Consider the following 21571-nt stretch of genomic DNA (forward strand, 5'->3'; position numbering starts at 1 on the left):
CAACATGTGTCCCCTCTTCTCCATGTCTCTTCTACATCAACATATGTCCCCTCTTCTTCATGTCTCTTCTACATCAACATGTGTCCCCTCTTCTTCATGTCTCTTCTACATCAACATGTGTCCCCTCTTCTTCATGTCTCCTCTACATCAACATGTGTCCCCTCTTCTCCATGTCTCTTCTACATCAACATGTGTCCCCTCTTCTTCATGTCTCCTCTACATCAACATGTGTCCCCTCTTCTTCATGTCTCTTCTACATCAACATGTGTCCCCTCTTCTCCATGTCTCTTCTACATCAACATGTGTCCCCTCTTCTTCATGTCTCTTCTACATCAACATGTGTCCCCTCTTCTCCATGTCTCTTCTACATCAACATGTGTCCCCTCTTCTTCATGTCTCTTCTACATCAACATGTGTCCCCTCTTCTCCATGTCTCTTCTACATCAACATGTGTCCCCTCTTCTCCATTTCTATTCTACATCAACATGTGTCCCCTCTTCTCCATGTCTCTTCTACATCAACATGTGTCCCCTCTTCTTCATGCCTCTTCTACATCAACATGTGTCCCCTCTTCTTCATGTCTCTTCTACATCAACATGTGTCCCCTCTTCTTCATGTCTCTTCTACATCAACATGTGTCCCCTCTTCTTCATGTCTCCTCTACATCAACATGTGTCCCCTCTTCTTCATGTCTCTTCTACATCAACATGTGTCCCCTCTTCTCCATGTCTCTTCTACATCAACATGTGTCCCCTCTTCTTCATGTCTCTTCTACATCAACATGTGTCCCCTCTTCTCCATGTCTCTTCTACATCAACATGTGTCCCCTCTTCTCCATTTCTATTCTACATCAACATGTGTCCCCTCTTCTCCATGTCTCTTCTACATCAACATGTGTCCCCTCTTCTTCATGCCTCTTCTACATCAACATGTGTCCCCTCTTCTCCATTTCTCTTCTACATCACCATGTGTCCCCTCTTCTCCATGTCTCTTCTACATCAACATGTGTCCACTCTTCTTCATGTCTCTTCTACTTCAACATGTGTCCCCTCTTCTCCATGTCTCTTCTACATCAACATGTGTCCCCTCTTCTCCATTTCTATTCTACATCAACATGTGTCCCCTCTTCTCCATGTCTCTTCTACATCAACATGTGTCCCCTCTTCTTCATGCCTCTTCTACATCAACATGTGTCCACTCTTCTTCATGTCTCTTCTACTTCAACATGTGTCCCCTCTTCTTCATGTCTCTTCTACATCAACATGTGTCCCCTCTTCTCCATGTCTCTTCTACATCAACATGTGTCCCCTCTTCTCCATGTCTCTTCTACATCAACATGTGTCCCCTCTTCTTCATGTCTCTTCTACATCAACATGTGTCCCCTCTTCTCCATGTCTCTTCTACATCAACATGTGTCCCCTCTTCTTCATGTCTCTTCTACATCAACATGTGTCCCCTCTTCTTCATGTCTCTTCTACATCAACATGTGTCCCCTCTTCTTCATGTCTCTTCTACATCAACATGTGTCCCCTCTTCTTCATGTCTCTTCTACATCAACATGTGTCCCCTCTTCTTCATGTCTCCTCTACATCAACATGTGTCCCCTCTTCTTCATGTCTCTTCTACATCAACATGTGTCCCCTCTTCTCCATGTCTCTTCTACATCAACATGTGTCCCCTCTTCTTCATGTCTCTTCTACATCAACATGTGTCCCCTCTTCTCCATGTCTCTTCTACATCAACATGTGTCCCCTCTTCTCCATTTCTATTCTACATCAACATGTGTCCCCTCTTCTCCATGTCTCTTCTACATCAACATGTGTCCCCTCTTCTTCATGCCTCTTCTACATCAACATGTGTCCCCTCTTCTCCATTTCTCTTCTACATCACCATGTGTCCCCTCTTCTCCATGTCTCTTCTACATCAACATGTGTCCACTCTTCTTCATGTCTCTTCTACTTCAACATGTGTCCCCTCTTCTCCATGTCTCTTCTACATCAACATGTGTCCCCTCTTCTCCATTTCTATTCTACATCAACATGTGTCCCCTCTTCTCCATGTCTCTTCTACATCAACATGTGTCCCCTCTTCTTCATGCCTCTTCTACATCAACATGTGTCCCCTCTTCTTCATGTCTCTTCTACATCAACATGTGTCCCCTCTTCTTCATGCCTCTTCTACATCAACATGTGTCCCCTCTTCTTCATGTCTCTTCTACATCAACATGTGTCCCCTCTTCTCCATTTCTCTTCTACATCACCATGTGTCCCCTCTTCTCCATGTCTCTTCTACATCAACATGTGTCCCCTCTTCTTCATGTCTCTTCTATATCAACATGTGTCCCCTCTTCTTCATGTCTCTTCTACATCAACATGTGTCCCCTCTTCTCCATGTCTCTTCTACATCAACATGTGTCCCCTCTTCTCCATGTCTCTTCTACATCAACATGTGTCCCCTCTTCTTCATGTCTCTTCTACATCAACATGTGTCCCCTCTTCTCCATGTCTCTTCTACATCAACATGTGTCCCCTCTTCTTCATGTCTCTTCTACATCAACATGTGTCCCCTCTTCTCCATTTCTCTTCTACATCACCATGTGTCCCCTCTTCTCCATGTCTCTTCTACATCAACATGTGTCCACTCTTCTTCATGTCTCTTCTACTTCAACATGTGTCCCCTCTTCTTCATGTCTCTTCTACATCAACATGTGTCCCCTCTTCTCCATGTCTCTTCTACATCAACATGTGTCCCCTCTTCTCCATGTCTCTTCTACATCAACATGTGTCCCCTCTTCTTCATGTCTCTTCTACATCAACATGTGTCCCCTCTTCTCCATGTCTCCTCTACATCAACATGTGTCCCCTCTTCTCCATGTCTCTTCTACATCAACATGTGTCCCCTCTTCTTCATGTCTCTTCTACATCAACATGTGTCCCCTCTTCTTCATGTCTCTTCTACATCAACATGTGTCCCCTCTTCTTCATGTCTCTTCTACATCAACATGTGTCCCCTCTTCTCCATATCTCTTCTACATCAACATGTGTCCCCTCTTCTTCATGTCTCCTCTACATCAACATGTGTCCCCTCTTCTTCATGTCTCTTCTACATCAACATGTGTCCCCTCTTCTGCATGTCTCTTCTACATCAACATGTGTCCCCTCTTCTCCATGTCTCCTCTACATCAACATGTGTCCCCTCTTCTTCATGTCTCTTCTACATCAACATGTGTCCCCTCTTCTTCATGTCTCTTCTACATCAACATGTGTCCCCTCTTCTTCATGTCTCTTCTACATCAACATGTTTCCCTCTGCTTCATGTCTCTTCTACCACAACATGTGTCCCCTCTTCTTCATGTCTCTTCTACATCAACATGTGTCCTCTCTTCCTCATGTCTCTTCTACATCAACATGTGTCCCCTCTTCTTCATGTCTCTTCTACATCAACATGTGTCCCCTCTTCTTCATGTCTCTTCTACATCAACATGTGTCCCCTCTTCTCCATGTCTCTTCTATATCAACATGTGTCCCCTCTTCTTCATGTCTCTTCTACATCAACATGTGTCCCCTCTTCTTCATGTCTCTTCTACATCAACATGTGTCCCCTCTTCTCCATGTCTCTTCTACATCAACATGTGTCCCCTCTTCTCCATGTCTCTTCTACATCAACATGTGTCCCCTCTTCTTCATGTCTCTTCTACATCAACATGTGTCCCCTCTTCTCCATGTCTCTTCTACATCAACATGTGTCCCCTCTTCTTCATGTCTCTTCTACATCAACATGTGTCCCCTCTGTGTAAAGAGATTCTGAAACTCTCAGGAACAAAGACCCCCTCTCTTTTTGTCCTGATCCATTTATATAAAAAACTGATTTTGGCCACTTTGTGATAACACACAAAAACATTGTGTTGTGTAACCATTAGCCAATCACCAATCACCAACCACGGTAACGCCCCCCCCCCCCCCCCCCCCCCCCCCCCTTATCACCTGAATCTCCTCCTAGAGCACCTCAGAGGGGCGTGGCCATCAGAAGCTCATTAGCATTTAAAGCTACAGACAGATAATCAGCACTTTTGAAACAGGGCTGAAACAGAGGGGATTATTGGTAATGCTGCAATGATCTGTTTGGTGTTTCAGCCAATCAGAGACAGGCTCTGTATATATCTGAGACCTGTGATATATTGATGTTAAACAGTATAATAGGGGACCTTTAAGTCCTAGGCTCAGCTGGTGCTGTCCAGTGCACATTGGATGAACTACAAAATCACAATATAATATAAACTTTTAATCTTTTATTGGACATCTATTTAGATATTCGATTGTCACAAGACTCCGACAAAGTCACACACATGATCGATCTCAATTAAAACAAAACAACACCTTACAATTCATAACATATTCTAAGGAAAGGTTTAAGATGGTACAAAAGGACCGTAACAGGGAATGAACATGTAGGAACACAGGAGACATGTAGCACTACAGTGAGTTGGCTGATCTGAACAGGTGGGTTTTGAGGAGGGTCTTGAATATGGTCGGATGTGAATGGGGAGAGAGTTCCAGAGATGAACACATGATGGCCCTTATATGCGATATGTTTCTGATCCCATCTTCTCTCTCGGTGTCTCCACAGGTCAGAGATTCTTCCAGTGCGTTTACGTCCCTGGTAGAAACGCACAGTACCCGTTACGACCTTTAACCCCGGCCATGTCCCCCGCCATGAGGTCCCCCTCCATGATGTCCCCCTCCATGATGTCCCCTGCCATCAGGTCCATGTTGGAGGAACAACAGAAGGCGGCTCGAGCGTCGGGACAATAAGACAAACTCTTTGAAAACTGAAAACTCTGCAGCTCCCCGTCCAGCAGGGGGAGCCCTTTTTTAAATCTGTGGATCCTCAAACTCTGAGGAAAACCACAGACGGATAGATGAGAGAGGACAGAAATATTTTGTCTTTCATTTATTTATGTATATTTCTCTCCATGTGGTCGAGCTCCTGTTGATATCTCCCATCGCTGCCATGCTTTAGATTTGATGTATTTTTTGATTTATTTTCTTGGTTGGCCCATACATGAACTTTGCTCATTTCTTTTTCAGGCAGCATTAGTTAAATTAAACACAATTATCAATGTAGTTTTTACAAAAATCCAAACAAGGAAGAATTTATGTGAATATAAAAACCCAAATATTTGTAATTTAGGCTAAATTGAATGAACAAAAATTGGCATAATGTTGTTTTTAGTTTACGTTTGTAGTTTAATATTGATGTATTTAATGTACATATGTTATCTAATTTAACATAATTGAAGGCATTTGCTCTGACAAGAACATTAAGCATTAGTTGTGTTTCATGATACATTTAAAAAACACAACAGAATATTAATTTATTCAGTCATAACAATTTCAAATGTGGATATTATTTTGCAAAGAAACTTAAAAAACGTATCAAAAAATTAGAATAAATACCCAACTGGCTGTTATCGGACATGATGGGATTAACCATGACTTGAATGGGCATGTTGCATAATTCAGATTTAATCTTTAGCTAGTTTCATCTTTTATTTCTAATCATAGATTCAAATCACCCTTACCCTGCGTCCCGTAACGAGAGCATGTTGTGTTTTAAATGCACCAGATTAGCATGTTAATGTTCGGAGGGTGAAATCCCAGGAGCTCCCACATCTGATCCCAGCATCCTCCCTGTCTCTGATCCCGAGTCTCATCAACATGATAAACGTTGGCAAATGAATAATGATGATGCATTTCCTTCTTACCTAATTATAGGCAGGAGAAAGGAGCCCACAGTATGGACCTGCAGGACATGCTAAAATAACACACTTCCTTTAAATTAAATTAGTTCTAAGAGATCCTTTGACAAGACATGTTAAAATGCAGTTTTTGGATGGTTTTCATTCCCAGAAACAAATGCATTTATTTCTGTTTAAGGAAAAAGTTGCTAATTTAACATCAAATAAGTGAAAAGAAGGGCTTGAAGTAATAGTGTACAGGATATGAGATGCTCATCTAATACTACTGATATGTTTATACTTGAGTAGTGTTCTTTTATTATAAATAATTGGCAATTTTCCAAAGCTTAAAAGTCAGCTTTTTTCTTAAAAATGTGTAGTTTTGGGTGTCATTTTCCCATAATGCTGCATATTATATCACCTAGGATCTCTAACAGTTTGAATATGAGCTTTATTTAGACATACATAGTTATTATAACATTTTCAGAGACAGGGAGTCTGCACAGGACAACTTTAATGACCAACTAATGAGACGCTGTGATGTCTACAGTGGATAAATGTCATGTTACTGATCGGCTTATTTACAGAGCTTGATACATGTTTCATGTTCTGTTACCTCACTCGCTTTGGTTTTGTACCTTCAACCACGAGGCTGCAAAACTGTAGCTGAGCTTTTATCTGCAATTTGCTGTTGTCTTACTGAGTGAAAACCAGAGAACCAAAAGGGTGTTTTCACACATTAGTCAAGGACTTGATGTAGAGTTCGTCTAACACGTTGTTCACACTCACAGACTGAAAGTGTAAGATTATTTCTTCCATGTTACGCAGTGTAAGACACTCTTACCTAAAGTTTAACCACTATTCCTTGTATTTCAGGACTATCCTAAACCTTTTCACGGTTATTCCCCAAAAAGTCTTAAGGTGTGTTCAGACTGAACCCAAAATTCTGAGGCGATGCAGATGCATACAAAGTCAAATGAAAAATGTGAGTGCAGGAACATTTGCAGATTCAATGAGTAGTGCCAACGTCCTAAATCATTTCTATTCAAGAAAAAATAATGCACTAATCCTGCAGCGATTAATTTACTTACGGTACTGCTTCTATGGGTGTCAAGATATACCCGTATGCTAACCGTGATAAAAGAGATAATTGTGCAATGAACATGTTGATTCCAGACAGCTTCAGTTTCTACCAAGCTAACAGCACAACCCAGTCTCACGGCATTTCGTGTTATAGTCACGAATTTAGAAGCAATGTATTTCTATGGGTAGTATGTTTCGTGCCTGCACCAAATAACAAATGAGAAGGAAAAAAAAATACAGATTTCAGTATTCTGAGTCTCTGAGCCCCATTTATTTTCCTCGCGGACGGCACAAAAAGTCAGACATTAAACAATTTAAAATAAAAACAATAATCGTGGCTTGATATTGAGTAAGAAAATGTTTTTATGAACCCCACAGCTTCCGGTCTTCCAAGACCCGACCGGACAAAAAGACGTGGCGCGGGCACGAAACACTACCAATAGAAATACATTGCTTTTAACATCGTTCTGTGTGACACGAAAAAAAGGGGGAAATCGTATTGGTGAACACGTACAGTATCAATAGGTTAAATAAATGTTGTGAATATTACACGAAATGCCGTGAGACTGGGTTGAACAGCAACATCTGGTCCCTGCTATGTTTGTTATTGGCTATTTGAGGCCCCACTTATTACACAAACAGTGAGAAAAATGCTTTGTGTTTGCTCTGAATGCACCTTTAAGATCAGTGGTGTGAATCTGGGTTAGAACCAAAGCAATCTACGATAGCTGTGAGCAGTTAGCCGTTAGCTGTTATCAGTTAGTCGTTAACCGTTAGCTGTTAGCGGTTAGCTGTTAGCCGTTAGCCGTTAGCGGTTAGCTGTTAGCGGTTAGCATCAGTGTGAATAATGAACCCGAGGCTCTAAGTAAACTCTGGTTTAATGAGTCCATGTGTGAAATGAGGTGAAAGCTCTCAGCACATCCTGTCAACAGGCCTGAGAAATGTTACAGGCAGGGAGCTCATGGACAAATACCATCTGACATCCTGGTACATTAGCAGCTTACTGAGTGTGTGTACTGTTGGAGAGGCATTTAGGAGACACCTGGAAATGGTAGTCTGTTTATAGAGAAATTATTCCAGTGGGGAGATGCAGCAGGAGCCGGCTGCTCCAGAGACTTCAGCTGTTTAGCAGCTGCTCATATTAAGACAGTTGCAGCTGGGGGCTGTAACGGTGCTTAAAATAAAATATACTCTCACTAGACTGTATACAACATAAGATGCTGTTAAGAGCACACCTTTTCCTGCTCGTTGTCACTACACTCTGGCAGATGAGAAAGTACTGTATGTGCACTTGAAGCATAAAACAAACACACTTAGCATATTTACTTTAGCTGTTTAAGTGTTGCTTACCATTTCACAAAGACCATGTTATATTTATCAGTCAGTAAAATACATTTGGAGCAAGTACTCCTGAAGTCAAATGATGTATAAAACCCTCAGAGGAGGTTGGAGGGGTACATGAGTCAAAAAAACACTTGAAAGAAAACTCATTGTGGAGTTTATTAAGTAAAGAAAGAACATTATGTTATTGTACGTACCAAGATTCAATCACAATAGTTTACTAGACTTAACTAAGTGGTTTTGTTGCCTTAACGTAACCAAGTTTAAGTGATAATGCGGAGAATACTGCCATCAGATGTAAACAATGAATGTATTTAACATTCATATTCTGTATTAACTAAATAAAACGCCTTAAACATACAATTAAAACCAGTCTATGTTTAATCTACCGCAACAATAGTATACACGATATATCTTTTGTGTTATTACTCTTTGGAACATGAGGGTCAATTTAGGAGCAAGTGTTAAACAGAAGGCAACAATGACTTAATGAATATGGGACAGGATGTGAGCTTTACAGCTTGCAGGAGAACACATAAGTTAATGTAATGTGTTTAACTTTAAAGTGTAGCCAGCAGAGTCAAAGACAGAAACAGCTCCATGTGTGCTTGCATCACACAGTCCATGGCTGTTTCTTTGTAATATATGCGGACAGTGATTGGCTGTTTTTAAACCAGGTTTCTGAAAAGTGTAAAGCCTGGAGGGAAATGAGGAGCGTGCCGCAGTAGCTGCTGTTCCAGAGTAAATGTTTTAAAACTACTTTTGTAAAGATTTCAGAAGACGTTCACATGTGGGACTGAATGTGTGGAGCTTGTTTCGTGAATGAAATCTACAGTGTTCATTTCAAAAGTTAAAGTCAATAGAAAATGTGATGATTTTTTTGGGAGAGATTACCTCCACTTAAAATCATGATTTGAGGTTGTTTAGAAGGATCACTTATTGTCAATGTTTCTTATTTAATTTGCATGATAGTGTCATTTAAAGGAACACATGTTTGAGTTGTAATATCCAGTGTACAATACCCAACAGTCGCTCAGGAGCTGTATAGATAGTTTGTTTTATTTGTCTCACTCACCTCATAAACTTTAAGAGATACAAATGATTTCATACACTGGTTTTATTTTGTATAAAAAGTTAAATTGTTTGAAATAGGGACGATTGTTTTGACTGTGATGTCGGCAATGACTTTAGTATCCCAACAAGATGACACAAACTATCTGTTGCATGTATGATAAAGCAGAGGTGTATGATAGGATGCCTTTATCACTGTTTTAAAACGTTTTAGGTGCCAAATAAATGTCAAATGATATTTCAGGCACTTAAGATATTGTGGCAGTCTGCTGTGGTGTAGAATATAATCACCAAAGTGCATTTTGTCATCATTTCAATAAATATTTGCAGAAATGTGTGAGATCATTATCTGTCTTTCTTTTCATTTATCGCAAGCTAGAATAATTTGTGAGATATCGTTGGTGCGTGTGAATGTTCCGCAAAGGCTACATTTTTTTAATGGCTAGCGCTCAAACACATTATACAGGAAGTCTCTAACCGGCTGATCAATCACAACAGAGCAGGTCAGCTAACCAATCAAAGCAGACTGCGCTCTGGTTTCAGACAGAGGGTGAAATGAGGTGCTGCAGCACATACTGATATACACCTGAACATCAGCAGGAGAGAACTCTTTAAAGTAGAGACACTACATACTGATATACACCTGAACATCAGCAGGAGAGGACTCTTTCAAGTAGAGACACTACATACTGATATATACCTGAACATCAGCAGGAGAGAACTCTTTAAAGTAGAGACACTACATACTGATATACACCTGAACATCAGCAGGAGAGGACTCTTTAAAGTAGAGACACTACATACTGATATACACCTGAACATTAGCAGGAGAGTACTCTTTAAAGTAGAGACACTAAATACTGATATACACCTGACCATCAGCAGGAGAGGACTCTTTAAAGTAGAGACATTACATACTGATATACACCTGAACATCAGCAGGAGAGGACTCTTTAAAGTAGAGACACTACATACTGATATACACCTGAACATCAGCTGGAGAGGACTCTTTAAAGTAGAGACACTACATACTGATATACACCTGCACATCAACAGGAGAGGACTCTTTAAAGTAGAGACACTACATACTGATATACACCTGCACATCAACAGGAGAGGACTCTTTAAAGTAGAGACACTACATACTGATATACACCTGCACATCAACAGGAGAGGACTCTTTAAAGTAGAGACACTACATACTGATATACACCTGAACATCAGCAAGAGAGGACTCTTTAAAGTAGAGACACTACATACTGATATACACCTGAACATCAGCAGGAGAGGACTCTTTAAAGTAGAGACACTAGATACTGATATACACCTGAACATCAGCAGGAGAGGACTCTTTAAAGTAGAGACATTACATACTGATATACACCTGAACATCAGCAGGAGAGGACTCTTTAAAGTAGAGACACTACATACTGATATACACCTGAACATCAGCAGGAGAGGACTCTTTAAAGTAGAGAAACTACATACTGATATACACCTGAACATCAGCAGGAGAGGACTCTTTAAAGTGGAGACACTACATACTGATATACACCTGAACATCAGCAGGAGAGGACTCTTTAAAGTAGAGACACTACATACTGAAATACACCTGAACATCAGCAGGAGAGGACTCTTTAAAGTAGAGACACTACATACTGATATACACCTGAACATCAGCAGGAGAGGACTCTTTAAAGTAGAGAAACTACATACTGATATACACCTGAACATCAGCAGGAGAGGACTCTTTAAAGTAGAGACACTACATACTGATATACACCTGAACATCAGCAGGAGAGGACTCTTTAAAGTAGAGACACTACATACTGATATTCACCTGAACATCAGCAGGAGAGGACTCTTTAAAGTAGAGACACTACATACTGATATACACCTGAACATCAGCAGGAGAGGACTCTTTAAAGTGGAGACACTACATACTGATATACACCTGAACATCAGCAGTAGAGGACTCTTTAAAGTAGAGACACTACATACTGATATACACCTGAACATCAGCAGGAGAGGACTCTTTAAAGTAGAGACACTACATACTGATATACACCTGAACATCAGCAGGAGAGGACTCTTTAAAGTGGAGACACTACATACTGATATACACCTGAACATCAGCAGGAGAGGACTCTTTAAAGTGGAGACACTACATACTGATATACACCTGAACATCAGCAGGAGAGGACTCTTTAAAATAATAACTCACATTTGCTGCACAGTATATTGAAGATATCAGCTTTACCGAGCGTCGCCAAAACCTTATTTTCCTTCGGCTCAAACAGGAAACAGGAAGTTGTCTTGATCACTGATTTCCTGCAGCTGCCAAATACTGAGCAATAATTAAAGAGACAAGCCACAAAACCAAACAAAATGTGAGAAAATGTGTGTGTGTCCATATTTATTTAGCTCGTTTTACATGATGCATTTCAGCGAATTGTCTTTGACGACATTAATACATTTAACACCTGCTAACTGAACAGTTTTTTGCTCCTATGATAAACCGGCTTTCTGTTATAACTTCATAATTTCAGCTTTGAGTTTGGTCTCCTCTGCAGCTCCTACTGTCACTATACAATCAAAGAACAATGATAAGAAAATCAACATAACCGGCAGATATGCATTCATTTTCAGCGCATTATCAATCATTAGAAAATAAAGTCATTGAGTGTCCAAATTCTCAAAGCACAAGAAGACATACATTTTTGTTAATGGTGGCTTTGGCTGAGATAAATCAAACATTCGTCAGTGAGAAATTATTTGTGTTAGTCCAAGAAAATACATAATGAGTGAGTGTACATTCACAAAGCGCAATTGATCACATTTTGATGCATTTTGTGAAGAAAAGACTGATTAAAATAGAGAAATTGTATATTTGTTAGCACACTTTGATTGATTCCACGTTTACAAGGGCCGACAGGGGCAAACGTTAAATCAACGTTTTTGAAAAACCACTAAAAAACCTCCAGGACGAATTCCATTTGAAATGTAAAGCCATGAACATGTACGTATTGATCGGTTTCAACAGGTGTGTGAAATGGATTCAGCAAAAATATTTGATGCAAGGTCAGCAGGAAAGACGTAACAACAACACAGAAAAAACATTCAAAGGGCTGAATTTCTTTAAAAATAAAAAAACTAATTAACATAATTCTGTTTACAATTTATACAACACATACCAACCTGTCACCTGTGGAGTAAACAAGGTGGATAGCTTGAGATTTTAATAAAATACTTACAAGAAAAAAGTCTTAAATGTGTGGTAAGCACAAAGCATCACCCCCGTAAAGTATATTTGTAATAAAATGTAAATTTGTACCTGTGTGTTATTGTGTTTCTCTAAATACCATTTACAACAGCAATCTGTAACCTAACACTGTAACTCTGAAAATAATCAGTCATCCTGCTCTGTGTTATATTACCGCAGTGTACAGATGTTTATTAAATGTAAACTTTACATCCTAACAACTGGAAGCATCTACAGTGGCCGTGTGTGTGTGTGTTTGTGTGTGTGTGTGTGTGTGTGTGTGTGTGTGTGTGTGTGTGTGTGTGTGTTTGTGTGTGTGTGTGACCTAGCATTACTATCCTTGTGGGGACCTACATCTGTTTACATAGTCACGTGTGGGGACTCGCCTCCCTTATGGGGACACATATGGGGTGTGTGTGTGTTTTATGGTGTGTTTTCCCTTTCTTTTCCTTGACTGACACCATGAAAGCTCAACTGATTCCCGATTGTTCTGCCTGTTCCTCTCTCTCTGTGTGTGTGTGTGTGTGTGTGTGTGTGTGTGTGTGTGTGTGTGTGTGTGTGTGTGTGTGTGTGTGTGTGTGTGTGTGTGTGTGTGTGTGTGTGTGTGTGTGTGTGTGTGTGTGTGTGTGTGTGTGTGTGTGTGTGTGTGTGTGTTATAATGGTGGGAAATAAACCTCAGATTTCTACGAATGCACGGAAATCATTTTAAAACACTTGATAAACACGGATTCTGGTTTCTTGTTTGACCCACAGTTTGTTACAGTCTCTCTGATGTGCACAAAACTGGCAGCTGAACAATTTCCCCCAAAGTGTCTAAACTGAAACACAATGATAGGTAACGCCTAAAATGGCTGAAGAAATCCAGCGTTTTCTTCCTTTATTATCAAACATCAATAAGATTTGACAAATATGGTATTGATGTTAATCCTAATGATGTTTTAGGGAAGCAATATAGGTTCAAATGAATGTCCCATGAATCAGTACAAATAAAGTTGTTTGCTAACATTAGCTAACTACAGCTGTTTAACCAAAAGCGGGCTAGAAAGGAGATGCTTGCTATTGTTATCTTCTGTTTTCTGTTTTAAAAATAACTGTAAACTCTGAGTGGTTAATCTGCCAGTGTTATCAACATAAATTGCACATGTGCTGTGCATGTGAGAACAGAAATAATGGTCAATAAAGTGGTGCAGGAATGAGTCCTAACGCTTTGTTCTACGACATAAAACACGTCAGTAAATATACCCCACTGGTGAATTTAAAAACACCAGTTGCTAACAAGTGTCTAAATGAGGTGACTAAACATCATCACGGTCAACATTAGCCTCCTTTAGCTTAGCGGTGGTGACGTGAAGTCATGTGACCGTGCTGTAGTTCCTTTATAGCCCAACATTAGCCACCTTTAGCTTAGCGGTGGTGACGTGAAGTCATGTGACCGTGCTGTAGTTCCTTTATAGCCCAACATTAGCCGCCTTTAGCTTAGCAGTGGTGACATGAAGTCATGTGACCGTGCTGTAGTTCCTTTATAGCCTCACTTTAGCTTTTGGAGATAGCATTCACACTTTACTTATTATAATATTGTCTTAATAGGTGGAAATCATCCTGCTGAACAAAACATGTAAGTATCAAAAATGTGAGTTTGCCAAAGAGCTTTTTTTTGTTGTTGCAATAATCTAAAATCAAGTGTAAACATCCCATTTCTTTTAGTCGAGGGAGTCCTTGCAATGCCACAAAAATAAGTCACCGCCGCACCGCGCTTGTAATCTTGTAATAAGGGAATTTAACCTTAAATAGCGCGGGCTGACTGACCACTTGTTAAATAAAACATCACTGTTACACGCAGGGGCGCCGCCAGGGATTTTGGGCCCCATGAAAAGATCACATTGGTTACTTAAACATTTGTTTCTTAATGTTCTAAAATAGTTTGGGCCCCTGTCAGTCACGGGCCCTTAGAATCGTCCTAACTGTTCACCCCCTTACGGCCCTGGTTACACGTGTCAGATTGTTATCTCGGCCTGATTTCCGCGGCGCTGGGATCACAGCGAGGCTGCAGCAGTCTCTCTCTCTCTCTCTGCACAGCTAAAGCCTCTGAGCTGTTGTGAGTGAGGGTGACATGTCCTGCTCGCTGTGTGATAGTTTTACATTCCAGCTGTCTGCTCTGCTTGCAGTCGCCTCACACTTCCTGCCTGCCCGCAGCCCGACTGGCTTTTCCTCAGTCGCATTCGGGTGTCATTCCTCGTGCGATGTGACTGGAGTTGCTTAATTGAAAGAGCCTAAAGTACAGTAACCTTCAGCTGGTGCCAGTTTCATATGAAGAAATATATATTTTTGGAAGTCAGTATAGCATAAGAAATGGTGAGTGGAGCAAACAGAAATACATTTGGTGGCGTTTTTATATATCTTCACTGCAGCAGAAGTTCGTCCGAGTGCAGAATTTAAATGAAAATATGTAACTACATTAAAATATTGTAATATAAATATGTAAAATAATACTTTTCTGAGGTAAAACTTGACTATTTACTGCAAATGACTTCAAGCACACATTAAATGACTTGCAACTTATTCCGGTCATTTATAACTCTGTGTTTTATCAGCTTGTAAACGTTCATTAAGTCTGTAGGTCCGGTGCGTTCAAGTGCTGTTGGACAATTGAGACTTAAAGGTGCCAGTTGGGTTTTTCTTATAACCACAAAGAGAGAAGTATGTTTAGTGTTTTTTTAACAAATGTATATATGAATGTGTGTATCCTCGGGTGCAAAACAAATGTGTAGAGTACTTTATTTATTTCAAAAGCCATTTTTTATGTCATATTTCTCATTCTGCTGTTTTTATGTCATTTTTTGATAGCTAGGAGTCTTTTTCCCTTGCTTTTGTCCGTGCAAACACATCGCCTGTTATGTAAAAAATACTTTACTGGTCCTACGCCCCGTAGAGTTACCGACAAAAAAGGGCAACAAATGTGAATTACTGATGTTTTTTTTCACATGATGGCACATTAATGTTCAATCAAACCTGTTAATTAATAGTTGGATGTGAAATGTGATTGAAAGCTCATAAGTGGAAGTAATTAAGGAGTCTAAACTGATACTAATACTGATTAAAAAAACACCAATAATGTACTGAAACAATGCAAATAAATAAGTGCAATTTTTAAGTAAAACATGCAAAAAATGCGTCTTTAAATCTTATAATACTGACGTGTTTAAAAACAGAGACTGTGGTTATGTTCGATCATTATTGGCAGAAAGAGTGTCACAGCAGAGGGTGGTATGTTTGACCTCTCTGCTTTTACAAGACTATCCTTAATATTCAATCCTCAAAATACATACTTTTGGTCATCTTCAGCCAAAGAAGATGATGGGAGTTCTGTTTTTGTTACGTATGGCAGAATAAATACTGAGTTCTGTGACATGTGGATCAGAAAAAGAGGAGAAGAACACATAATTTATAAAGACAGCTTACCGTAAAGGGGGGTTTGCTTTTCTACGAGATAACGGAATTTCAGATATTATTCTCACAGGAAAGTCGCCCATAAACCCAGTGCCTGCCTGTCTGCCAGTTTTGTGTCCAGGAGGTTGAACAAGCTCATTATCGACTCTAATCCTGAGCCGTGCTTCTCCAAATTACTGCACCAAAAAAAAAAAAAAAGACTGCAGCTCGGGAACTGTGTGAAGTTTTGTTTCCAGTTTTTCACTCGTCGGCCATGTTTTCACACATTTCTGACATCTTCTCCACTTCCTCTTCGTCTCCACACTGAGCGGCTGGATTGTTCACATTTACAGTTTCTTTTGGAATTGGCACTTGACAAATAACTCAATAAATAAATAAATAGTCCACAGCAGTAGTTCGTCCTTCTGTGTGAGGAAACTTCCCTATCGTCCCCTTCTGCTTCCTCTCGTGGATTTTTCCTCCAGTTCAGGAGAGAAACAAGAGTCCAGAAGCAGCAGCGTTTTTTTCTTGCAGGAAGGTGTTTGCTTACAGCAGGCGCACAGGTAAGTCAGTGTGTTTGTTTGTGTGTGTAGATATTGATTATGCTTCTGAGTGTGAGTGTGTGGATTAGTCCAGCGAGAGCAGCGGCTGCATGTTGTCCTCGTCACTTTTCACTTTGTCCGGTCGCTTCAGGACGCCCGGCTCCACCACAGACTGAGACCTGCAGAACCACAACACAGGTGATCAGACCTGTATCATTGGATACTCTTTATTATTATTATTATTATTATTGTTATTATTATTGTTATTATTATGTATTTATTTCAACAAGAACCATGCATACAAATACATTCATCTCAGAAAAGAGAAAAGATGAATTATGCCAGACTTTAGCTACACAACACAGGTTATGTAGTGTCTCTACTTTAAAGAGTCCTCTCCTGCTGATTTTCAGGTGTATATCAGTATGTAGTGTCTCTACTTTAAAGAGTCCTCTCCTGCTGATGTTCAGGTGTATATCAGTATGTAGTGTCTCTACTTTAAAGAGTCCTCTCCTGCTGATGTTCAGGTGTATATCAGTATGTAGTGTCTCTACTTTAAAGAGTCCTCTCCTGCTGATGTTCAGGTGTATATCAGTATGTAGTGTCTCTACTTTAAAGAGTCCTCTCCTGCTGATGTTCAGGTGTATATCAGTATGTAGTGTCTCTACTTTAAAGAGTTCTCTCCTGTTGATGTTCAGGTGTATATCAGTATGTAGTGTCTCTATTTTAAAGAGTCCTCTCCTGCTGATGTTCAGGTGTATATCAGTATGTAGTGTCTCTACTTTAAAGAGTCCTCTCCTGCTGATGTTCAGGTGTATATCAGTATGTAGTGTCTCTACTTTAAAGAGTCCTCTCCTGCTGATGTTCAGATGTATATCAGTATGTAGTGTCTCTACTTTAAAGATTCCTCTCCTGCTGATGTTCAGGTGTATATCAGTATGTAGTGTCTCTACTTTAAAGAGTCCTCTCCTTCTGATGTTCAGGTGTATATCAGTATATAGTGTCTCTACTTTAAAGAGTCCTCTCCTGCTGATTTTCAGTTGTATATCAGTATGTAGTGTCTCTACTTTAAAGAGTCCTCTCCTGCTGATGTTCAGGTGTATATCAGTATGTAGTGTCTCCACTTTAAAGAGTCCTCTCCTGCTGATGTTCAGGTGTATATCAGTATGTATTGTCTCTACTTTAAAGAGTCCTCTCCTGCTGATGTTCAGGTGTATATCAGTATGTAGTGTCTCTACTTTAAAGAGTCCTCTCCAGCTGATGTTCAGGTGTATATCAGTATGTAGTGTCTCTACTTTAAAGAGTCCTCTCCTGCTGATGTTCAGGTGTATATCAGTATGTAGTGTCTCTACTTTAAAGAGTCCTCTCCTGCTGATGTTCAGGTGTATATCAGTATGTAGTGTCTCTACTTTAAAGAGTCCTCTCCTGCTGATGTTCAGGTGTATATCAGTATGTAGTCTCTGACCTCTTCATGGTTTTGGGGGACAGGTTCTTCTCCAGGTCCCGCTCCAGGTCCTGCACTGACAGGGTGTAGGACTCGGGGCAGTAGTCGGTATCCTCGTCGTAGGCGTGGTCCAGCAGCGCCCGCGCCCACGTGCCCATATCGTAGGGAGGCATCATCCCCCCCAGCTCCGAGGGCAGGATCTCCGGATGGATGAGCAGGTGGAGGCTGTTCAGGTTGTTCCCGTGCATGAAGATCTGCAGGGGGGAAGACACAGACGGTACAACGTCACTTTATATTGTACTTGATGGGCTCATTATTATTCACTTGTTATTATGAGCCTATATTATTATTATTATTATTATTATTATTATTATGCACCCCTTTCCCCCTTCTACGAGTCAGATGAGGGTGTTGAACCTTTCCTTGTGCATGTTTTGTTTTATTGTTTTGTTTCTTTCTGTTAACTGTCAAAGTGGGAACTAAGTATTTGTTTGTAAGTCCAACATTACTGTTATGATTGGCTGTGAATAAGAAAGTTTGAAGGACAGACCATCTATTTCTTTCTATTTCTTTTTTTTGAGAAAGGGGCAGGTCATATACGATTATTTTCTTCTCCCTGCTCCTTTTCGGGTACGGTGTTTTTATAGAGACATGTTTTGTAAATAATTATTATACATTAAGTTGTGCATATCATGAACGGAACAAATACAAATACAAATGTAATGAAATAGTTAATTGCTTTAATTTGCTTAAACACCAGTGTGATGTCGGTGAGATTATGACCTACAGTAGGGGGTGCAAAATCCGGCAGCCATATCACCAACTCTGACAGATTTAGAAACCCCCCTGCCACTTTTTTTTAACTAAAATTCAATCCCGCTGTCACCATGCTGCTGTAACAAAACTTATTCGCAATTTGGGATCAAAAAAAAATTCATCTAGTCTAATCAAATCTGATACAAAATCATATTTCCAGTCCAGCAGATTTTGACTTGTTTTGGCTGAAGCATTTGAGTCCGATATTTAGCATTTTTAACCCTCATTTTGGACTCCACCATCTCCTGACTTCTCACCCTCTTCCTGGTCTTGTCTTTGAGGAAGGGTCGTATCACGGTGTAGAGAGCGTGGATGTACCACGGCTGATTCACAAAGTGGATCCCTCCAAATCTGGCAGGATAACTGTCCTGTTGGGAGAAGAGACAAAGCAAGATGTCACAGGAGAGAAACATCCACCCATTACATCCTGACTCAGCGATTTAATAACAGGTGCAGCAATTACTACGTCACAACAGAGAGCCCGTCTCAATCAAGAGGCTGCTTCTTCGACTCGCAGCAGGAGAAGAATTACCTCTGTGAGTTTCCTGTCCCTTTGCATTAGATTAGTTTTTGAGAATGGTTTCTAATCTCATCGTCTATGGGAAATGGTCCGGGCTATTTTAAAGTCACCGCAGATAAAAACGCCGGACGGTAATTAGTCTTTGTTCGTACAGGTTGACTGTGTGGAGTCTGTGTTTCCACCATTATCATGATTACCCTCCACTGTAACCGTGTGTGTGTGTGTGTGTGTGTGTGTGTGTGTGTGTGTGTGTGTGTGTGTGTGTGTGTGTGTGTGTGTGTGTGTGTGTGTGTGTGTGTGTGTGTGTGTGTGTGTGTGTGTGTGTGTGTGTGTGAGAGAGAGAGAGAGTCATGGTTTGGCTGTGGTCCAGCAGAAGGGTGAAATTATATTCTGACGTAACAAAGCCAGCGGATGAAAAAAAGCTGGAGGCAGACGTTTATGTAAAAGCTGTTAGCTGTGTGTGTGTGTGTGTGTGTGTGTGTGTGTGTGTGTGTGTGTGTGTGTGTGTGTGTGTGTGTGTGTGTGTGTGTGTGTGTGTGTGTGTGTGTGTGTGTGTGTGTGTGTGTGTGTGTGTGTGTGTGTGTGTGTGTGTGTGTGTGTGTGTGTGTGTTTGTGAGACAGTGAGAGTATCTAAGGACGGAACACACTCGTATGTACATTAGGATTTCACAGAGTTGAGTCATCGAGCAGAAACACAGCCAGAGGAAGTGGAACAGGACTGTCCAACACTTCGATGCAGAGAGAGACACGGTATCTGGACTTCTATGGGGTCGTATTCGCAAGAAATGTAATGTGTAAATGTCTCTTACTCACATTTCCTTGACATGTTAAAGGTCCAGCTTGAGCGCCATGAACAACATTATCACACGCACACAAGAAGGAACACTCTCACACTCACACAAGGGTCACATTGTGTTTGTGTGATTAGGTTTGAAGCATACCCCTTAAGTCTATCTTCCAATGTCATGAACCTAACAACAGGACTTACGATACGATATACTTTATTGTCCACGTAAGAAATTTCTTCTGGACCCAGTTCCACATACATGTACGTATACAAACATAAACATTAAAATACATTCAAATATTATCACTCCGTTTGCACACACACAACACACAGACTCACCGACTGACAATGGCGATCTATTGCAGAACCCTCATGGCCAACACTTAAGAGTATATCACATGACATGCGGGTGTTGAGAGGCTTAATGGACAGAGGCAGGAATGACTGCTCTTGGGAACCCTGAATCTTCAACTGTATTAGGTAGGAGCTGGAGGTCTGAGTGTAGAACGTGGGGGGGGGGGGATCAGACACGATGTGTGTGCCCGTCTAACAACGGACTTTGTATTGTGCAGTGAGGCCTCTGAATGCACAGCTGCTCGATGGCTTCCTGTGCATGGTGATACAAACGCAATGTTTCTATTTTTGCAATAAAAGGAAGACCATGCAGGAGGGAAGAAGAAGCTGTCAGAACAACGGTGTCTTACAGGCTATGCTCCTTAGAAGGAAGTGAAGAGGAAATCAATTATTTGAGTCACAATTGAAATTATTGAGATCAAAATGTCACTCGTATTTTTATAATAATCATTAATTGTGTTACACTCTCATGGTTACCAGAGGATGTATACCCTAGTGATGACCTTATAACATCTTTTGTTTCGACAGGAAGTCAAAACATATTACCCATATAAGCTGCTTGTTAGTTTTTTAATGGTAATAGTAAATTTAATAAACTAATTTCTGTCTTTATTTCTTGGAATCAAGCATGCAAATACACCTTTTCTGCCATGTAACTCATTCATTGAGTCATACATTCTTAATATTGGTGCAAAGATATTTCCAAATGGTCAGTAAAGGTGAAAAAGAGACATGTTTGGCAGTGTGTGATGCCTCTGACTCGGACCCCTCCCCTCTGACTCTCACTTTGATGAAGGGTCCACTGCATTATACATGAAACACTGAAGACTGGACCTGATCTGAAGGACTGGATCAGGGACTGAGGGAGGAGGAGGAGGAAGAAACAGAAGCTGAAGGTTTGATCCGCTCCCCCTCCCCAGGTGAAGGAAATGGAAAAGGTGCAAAGAGAAGGAGTTCAGAGAAAGATGGAGAGAGAAGATTAGAAGGTGAAGGAGACTCAGGAGAGAGGGAGAGGTGAGAAGCAGCAGGTTAAATATTAAATCACCTTCTACAACATTATTTTTGTCCTCGTAGAGTTCAGATGAAAAAAGGCCAGGTTTCCTTGAATGTGAGCAAAATAAATCTCAAATCTCTTGACTTGACTTTAGGCTACAAAACTGTTGGGTTAAAAAATATCGTTTTTTAGGT

The 21571-nt window shown here is 40.5% G+C and overlaps 2 protein-coding genes across 2 annotated transcripts in view; one reads left to right on the plus strand and one right to left on the minus strand.

Annotated features, from left to right (window-relative positions):
• LOC307016300 (uncharacterized protein) overlaps window positions 1-9580 on the plus strand; it is a 38783-nt gene extending 29203 nt beyond the window's left edge. The window contains exon 26 of the mRNA XM_079645340.1: window positions 4627-9580. Coding sequence (XP_079501466.1) covers window positions 4627-4811 — 185 coding nt within the window. The 3' untranslated portion in view covers window positions 4812-9580. The remainder of the gene's footprint in view (window positions 1-4626) is intronic.
• A 2051-nt stretch (window positions 9581-11631) lies between these two features.
• The window catches only part of LOC307016954 (clavesin-2), a gene marked incomplete at its 5' end in the record, with an annotated part of 41441 nt that continues 31501 nt past the window's right edge, over window positions 11632-21571 (minus strand). Inside the window, 3 exons of the mRNA XM_079646343.1 lie at window positions 11632-16641; window positions 17928-18160; window positions 18980-19090. Of these exons, the coding sequence (XP_079502469.1) occupies window positions 16548-16641; window positions 17928-18160; window positions 18980-19090 (438 nt within the window). The 3' untranslated portion in view covers window positions 11632-16547. The remainder of the gene's footprint in view (window positions 16642-17927; window positions 18161-18979; window positions 19091-21571) is intronic.

The sequence above is a fragment of the Notothenia rossii genome, assembly GCF_949606895.1.
Source record: "Notothenia rossii genome assembly, chromosome: 8".
In the NCBI taxonomy this organism is placed as follows: domain Eukaryota; kingdom Metazoa; phylum Chordata; class Actinopteri; order Perciformes; family Nototheniidae; genus Notothenia; species Notothenia rossii.